This window comes from Epinephelus fuscoguttatus, linkage group LG1, assembly GCF_011397635.1.
Source record: "Epinephelus fuscoguttatus linkage group LG1, E.fuscoguttatus.final_Chr_v1".
Lineage (NCBI taxonomy): Eukaryota > Metazoa > Chordata > Actinopteri > Perciformes > Serranidae > Epinephelus > Epinephelus fuscoguttatus.
In genome coordinates, this window is record NC_064752.1 from 42,370,246 (window position 1) to 42,377,237 (window position 6,992).

At 42.4% G+C, this 6,992-nt stretch overlaps 1 protein-coding gene across 3 annotated transcripts in view; it reads left to right on the top strand.

The window, feature by feature from the left end:
- The window catches only part of pdzrn3b (PDZ domain containing RING finger 3b), a 115,967-nt gene extending 110,320 nt beyond the window's left edge, over positions 1-5,647 (top strand). For all 3 annotated transcript variants that reach the window (XM_049576739.1, XM_049576747.1, XM_049576758.1), the window contains 5 exons: positions 1,065-1,163; positions 1,343-1,405; positions 1,639-1,740; positions 1,967-2,083; positions 3,254-5,647. In XM_049576739.1, the coding sequence (XP_049432696.1) occupies positions 1,065-1,163; positions 1,343-1,405; positions 1,639-1,740; positions 1,967-2,083; positions 3,254-4,768 (1,896 nt within the window). In that variant the 3' untranslated portion in view covers positions 4,769-5,647. The remainder of the gene's footprint in view (positions 1-1,064; positions 1,164-1,342; positions 1,406-1,638; positions 1,741-1,966; positions 2,084-3,253) is intronic.
- Positions 5,648-6,992: the final 1,345 nt, after the last annotated feature.

The window sequence follows — 6,992 nt, forward strand, 5'->3', positions numbered from 1 at the left end:
CTTTGTAGTGATCAAAGCCGCAGTTTAGATGAGATGTCAAAATATGTTTTAAAATAAATGAAAATGGTGGAAAGTCTAATCAGGCAGACTTTAATACTTTTGAACATGTGGACTTGTGAGCTGGATTTTTGTGTCAAAGTTTAAGTCTGTTGGACTTACAGTGTGATGGGCGTGGCCTTTCCAAAATTGCATTGTTGGGCCTTAATTACATTGCCACCATCAGATCAATTGGGGTAATATTGGGCAGCATTTGGTCACAACTTCTAATCATTGGTGAAAATGTCATGTGTCTACAATGTAGCATCTCACAGGAACTAAAAGAAAACAAAAAACAACCCCTTGAACCTCTTATAATAGAAAGTCTTATAGGTGAATACTAATAAGTTTGTTACATTTAAAATCTTAAGCTGTTCGGCCTTATTCAGTGATTTTGGTTTGGTTCAAAAGAATGGTTGGACACTCTGACAATTAGGTTTATTTGTGTTCTTGCCTAACATCTTGTCATTGCTATGAAGTTGCCAGGCAACCAGCCAAGACTCCGGGAGCTAGTTGCACCAAACTTAAAACGTATCCTGGATATATGTATATATATATGTGAACCTAGCTCTTATCACTACATTTTCCATCTAACTCTCTACTAAAAAAAGGAGTAAATATATTTAAAATACAATTTCATATTCAGTTGCTAGTTTTTGGAGGGTTAACCCTCACGGTGCCCGTCCTCTGCCCTCGAAGAACAGCGCTTTTCGTATCTTTATCTGTATCTGTGAGATTACAGATGTTGACAAGTGAAAAACGACACTTGGCCCGCCTGCAGTCCACCGCATCATCTCTCATTCTGTCAGTAGGCCTCTAAGAAAGCCAATGGCTTCCCTGCGTCCAGCTGAAAGATTCATTACAGTGATTGATGGATCACTGTTGCTCCGTGATCCCATTTCGAAGTCAGTATATTCAGTCCGGCCAGAAAAACATGAGCAAATATACAACCATTTTCTACTCAGTCTGACGGGGAAACTGATCATTTCAGATGTATGTGGTGTTAATTTGTGCATGTGTCTTACCAGGAAGTGGATTTGTACCGAGCCAATATCCAAGACAAGCTCGGCCTGACGATCTGTTACAGGACTGATGATGAGGACGAGGCTGGGATCTACATTAGTGAGGTATGTGGTGCAGGCTAGATTTCAAATCTACATCAACAGTAGGTAAATAGCGACTGCTCGGACTGTCAGCAGTGATGATACTCACTTAAACTCAGAAATGGAAGAAATTGAAAGGATTATCTCACAGTGGATAGAATGAGTCAGCAGTAACCTTCATCTCTTACTCTTTTATTCTTTAGATTGATCCAAACAGCATTGCTGCAAAAGACGGCAGAATTAGAGAAGGGGACAAAATCATTCAGGTAAGATCTCAGCAGTTTTACTCGTCTCTTAAATATTCAGTTCATCTGTATTTCTGTGACCCAGTTTCTCGCTTGTAAGTGAATCCCCAGAATTGAATAAAGTTTCATCTATGTTAAGAGCTTTAAAAAGTTGTGCTTAGAGTTAAATGTTGCATAAATGTTTAATTTTAAGGGTACAAACAGTCATTTTGTAAAGATACAGTATTGCAATAATTTTTTTTCTCTTCCTTAAGATCAATGGTGTTGAGATCCAGAACCGGGAGGATGCTGTAACACTGCTGACCAGTGAGGGGAACCAGAATATCTCCCTGCTGGTGGCCAGACCAGAGATCCAGGTGATTAGGATGTCATTATGGGTGTGAACTCATTAAAGGTTAATGACAACAAGGCATTTCATGTTAAAAACCTCATATGGCCATCTTTGGAGCCATATATAGTGTCCTTCAAATGTCACACCAACAGACAAGAGTAGGACTTTGAATAGTAGATGCTTCACTTTCTGAGTAAAACTTTGAGATATTTGCATCTAATGAGGCGTCTCTTCTCCCCACTGCGTCTCAGCTGGACGAGGGCTGGATGGATGACGACAGGAACGACTTCCTGGATGACCTCCACATGGACATGCTGGAGCAGCAGCACCATCAGGCCATGCAGTTCACTGCCAGCATGCTGCAGCAGGTACACACACACACACACACACACACACACACTCGCACAGCATGTAGAAGCAAACTAGCACAATCAATCTGCATTAACACATATGTTCATCTATAGATTATTTAGGCTGAGCCAATTCTGCCGAGGGGAACAGCTGTTGTTATCAGTTGTTTTTGGCAGTGCTTTCCCTTTGCAGAAAACACAGGCTGTCATACAGAGAAGCACATGCTCATTGACAAAAACAATGTAAAGCCTGTTATAGCTCCATTTTAAATTTGAAAGTTTCCTGAGTCATCGTACATAAAGAAGTATTTTTAGTAGTAGTAGTACACTCTTCGAATTAAGGGTTCTTCCTAAAGGGCGGTAGTTCTATCTAGAACCATTTATTTCGGAGGAACACCTTTTTATTTTATTCATGTTCTTAAGAAAGTGTTGTTGAAGGGTTCTTTGTAAGTTTAAAGCCCAGTTCAGACCAATGATTCGAGACGAGGCGAAACAGTTTTAGAAGAGAAAAGTTGCAGTGGTGTAAACTGGCCGGTCTGAGCTCGACTCAAGCTGGCTGATGATGTAGCCTGCAACTCAGTACTTGGCATTTTGTATTCGGTTTTAATTTGAAACAGAGTTTCAGTTCCTAACCTACTGCACCAGTTAAAATATAAGAGGCTGTAGTGGTGGTGATTTTACAAAATCTCTGTTCCTTTAAATGTGATTGTGAACCATGATTGTTGTGGGTTACATTTGACCATTTCAGCCCTTAAGGAGCATCATGAAGCCCAAGGCTGCTGGACTTAGTTCCCTTGGCCCTAGGGTAACCTGTAAAAATAACATCAGAATTAATTGGCGAGAGATTTATAGGTTATGTAGTTAGTCACTATATTTGGCCCCTCTGAGTGGGTTCTAGATGAAACCCTTGGAAGGATGGAAATGTTTGAGATAAACCCCGCAAAGTAGATTGTGATTGTGTATATATCATAGATAGGAAATATAGAGGGTTCATAGAGGGTTTTGGGTGGAAACTTTCACAGATAGTTCCCTAAACCTTTATGTCGAGCTCTGGGTAGAACCCTCTGAAAGAAGTTTACAAGATAATTGTGATTTTTAATGCAAGATTGATTTAAGTCAGTCATTGTATTTTACACACATGCACAATGCAGCACTCTGTCTGAGTCGCTCTGTTGTCTGTTTTTACAGAAGAAGCACGAGGAGGATGGAGGCACAACAGACACTGCCACACTGCTGTCTAACCACCACGAGAAGGACAGCGGGGTTGGCCGCACAGATGAGAGTACACGAAACGACGAGAGCTCGGAGCAGGAGAACCTCGGCGACGACCAGACCACAGCCTCCAACACGCTGGGCAGCTGCAGAAAGCTCACCTACAGCCAGGACACCCTCGGCAGCACCGACCTGCCCTTCAGCAGCGAGTCGTTCATCTCCGCAGACTACGCCGACACTGACTTTCTGGGCATCCCGGCTGATGAGTGTGAGCGCTTCAGAGAACTCCTGGAGCTCAAGTGCCAGATGAGGAACAGTGGTGCCCAGGGTCTATATTTCCAGGGCGGTGGGGCAGGAGGTCAGGACCAAGAGGGTGTTGACAAAGAGCTGGAGATGCTAAACGAGGAGCTGCGCACCATCGAGCTGGAGTGCTTGAATATCGTCCGAGCTCACAAGATGCAGCAGCTGAGGGAGCAGTGCCGTGAGTCCTGGATGCTCCACAACAGTGGCTTCCGCAACTATAATACCAGCATCGATGCACGCCGCCATGAGCTCTCAGATATCACAGAGCTGCCGGAGAAATCAGACAAAGACAGCTCCAGTGCCTACAACACTGGAGAGAGCTGCCGCAGCACCCCTCTTACGTTGGAGCTGTCTCCAGATAACTCGCTCCGTCGAGGTGCGGAGAATCAGCCTGGGGCGTCCGGCTCCACCAGTTCTAACAGCAGGATCCTCAAACCTCTCCTGTCCCCCGTCCAGGAGGCCTGTGGCCCGAGCCGGAGCAGAGGCTCCTCCAAGGATCCAGATGGAGCCCTGCAGGCAGAGAGCAAGGAGAGGAAGCTGGGAGAGTCCAGTAAGTCCGGGCGGAACTACTCCCAGCCACACTCACCTTACAAGCATGCCCACATCCCCGCCCACGCCCAGCACTACCAGAGTTACATGCAGCTGATCCAGCAGAAGTCAGCCGTGGAGTACGCCCAGAGCCAGATGAGTCTGGTCAGCATGTGCCGGGACCCCATCAGCCCCAGCGACCTGGAGCCCAAGATGGAGTGGAAGGTGAAGATCCGCAGCGACGGCACGCGCTACATCACCAAGCGGCCCGTCAGGGACAAGCTGCTGAGGGAGCGCGCCCTGCGCATTAACGAGGAGCGCAGCGGCATGACCACAGATGACGACGCCATAAGCGAGCTGAAGATGGGCTGCTACTGGAGCAAGGAGGAGCGGAAGCAACATGCAGTTCGCGCCAAGGAGCAAAAGCAGCGCCGCGAGTTCATGAAGCAGAGCCGAGCCGACTGTCTGAAGGAGCAGGCCGGACCAGAGGACAAAAAGGAGCCCAACATCATCGAACTCAGCCACAAAAAGATGATGAAAAAGAGAAATAAGAAAATATTTGACAACTGGATGACCATCCAGGAACTGCTGACCCACGGTACCAAGTCACCAGATGGCACGAGGGTTTACAACTCACTCCTGTCTGTGACCACAGTCTAAGTCCTGCTCTGAGTTCAGGTGGCGGGCCAGCCAGAGGAGGACAGACTGGAGTGTAATGGACTGTACATAGGACACTACCAGTTGGGGTAGAGATTTCTGCCTCGTTCAATGTGGCAACATTTTGTAAATAGGAAATAAAGAAAGCCTTTCCTGGATGAACATTTCCCACCACTGCGGTGAAGAGAAGGTCTTTATAATGATGGTCGGACTTGATATGAAAGGGACATGGCTATGAGGATGATTTTGGAAACATTTTTCAAATTCTTTCAATAACCTTTTCTACCGCTGTGCTTGCTCTTTTAAATAATTTTGGAAACAAAAACGCAATATGTGACTTTTTTGGAAGGTTTTGAAAGTGTGTAAAGACCGTGTGCCATACATAAACAGCCAGCATTTACACTATTTTACATTATTTAGTTCGTACTATATATCTCTTATCAGTATTTTACTGTTATGCATACTTAATGCTTTTATGGAAACAATGCTATTTTCCTGCAAGGTAGAACACGTAATCCTTTTCAAAAGGACTTTTGTAAATTAAAAAAATAAAATTTTTGTAACAAATAAAACTTTTTTAGTTTTAATTTCTCTCTAATGGTGCTGATTTTCCAGAGTTGATACCACCAGCAATGTACCATCTGTTACATAATGTAGAGACCATCATAACATGATATCATTGTGTATGTGTTTAGAGAAAGATGTTTCTCACGTTTGAATTTAAATGTCTGTGTTTGTTGAAGCACACATTGTAGTCGCTTTTGCTTTCTTAGGGTTTCATGTATCGGACAGAATAACAGCGTAACAAATCCTTAGTTAGTCACACAATTTGATGTCTTGTAAAATGAGAGAAATAATAAATTATTGTTTTATATATGACAAGCTTTCAAATGTTGTTGGAATTTGTCATTTGTAAGAGTTGTTGGACCACCAAAAATATGATCTAGGGCTGGGCAATATATGGATATCATGATATGAGAGTTAGATTTTGGATTTCATAATATCATAATTGTTGTCTTTTCCTGGTTTTAAAGACTGAATTACAGTAAATTACTGGAATTTTCTAAACTTACCAGACTGTTCTAGCATATCTATATTTTGCTTTTACCCACTTACTTTTAATTACTGATGATGACATTACTGTAACTGTTTTGTAAAAGCACCAACAGTCAGCCTGACAATATCATCGCAATATCAATATCGAGGTTTGTGGTCAAAAATATCTGATATTTCATTTTCTCCATATCACCCAACCCTAATACGTCCACACCAGGGAAAGGTGAATCTACATGAATTTCCAGTTCCACTGATCCATCAACTTTATTTTATCATGTAGATCAGGCAAGACTAGTCTCCGTATAAATATATTTACAAAGTAAAATCGACTGAATTTTATTACATAGATCAAGCAAAGCTAGTATTTAAAAGGATTTTAAGATGTATATGCATGATCCTATACAGGATCATTAATGCTGTTGCCACAGCATTTACTGTTATTGTGGTGTAGTAGTTTCTTGTTGAGATAAAGGATCTATCTCCACCCAAACATCAGTTCCAGTGGTTAATCTGGCGCCATAAAAACCTCAACTAGCAGCCTTTGGGTTTAGTGGGTCTCTGAAGGGCCAGGGTTTATATGGTCCAGCACCACCCACATCACTCATGGTTCCCTATCCCACGGCTCCACCCACGATTTGCAATTATGATGGAACAGAGTAAATAAAACAAAACCATTGTTTGTGGCTGTACCTAAGAAAATTGGCTGTGATTACAAAAATACATACTGTAAAGGAAAATACACCAAGTTTTGTGTTTCAAACCAATGCAGATTAACTTCAAAGCTATATGTTCATGCGAAGACACAAGCTTAATTTATTATTGTTAACATCACAGGTTTAATTATGCTACATTTACATCTGCACAGATGTAATGTTTTACAGTGCAGTAAGATCTTCCATAATATAAAACACTACACAGTTTATTTCCATACAGTTTTACAGAGCAGTATTGTGTGTGGAGAGTCCAATAATCCATCAGAGGGTAGTCCTTGTGACTGAATACCCACAGGGATATCTCTTGGGTTTGAAAAATACATGTAAACACAGAATTGGATTTACTTCCAACTTTAAATCTGTTTCCTTCTGGTGCTTGTTTATTATTACTGTTACAGAGTTTAACACTGAGTAATAAAAGCCCCCCTTGCTTTCTTGTTTAATACAATTTTAAATGC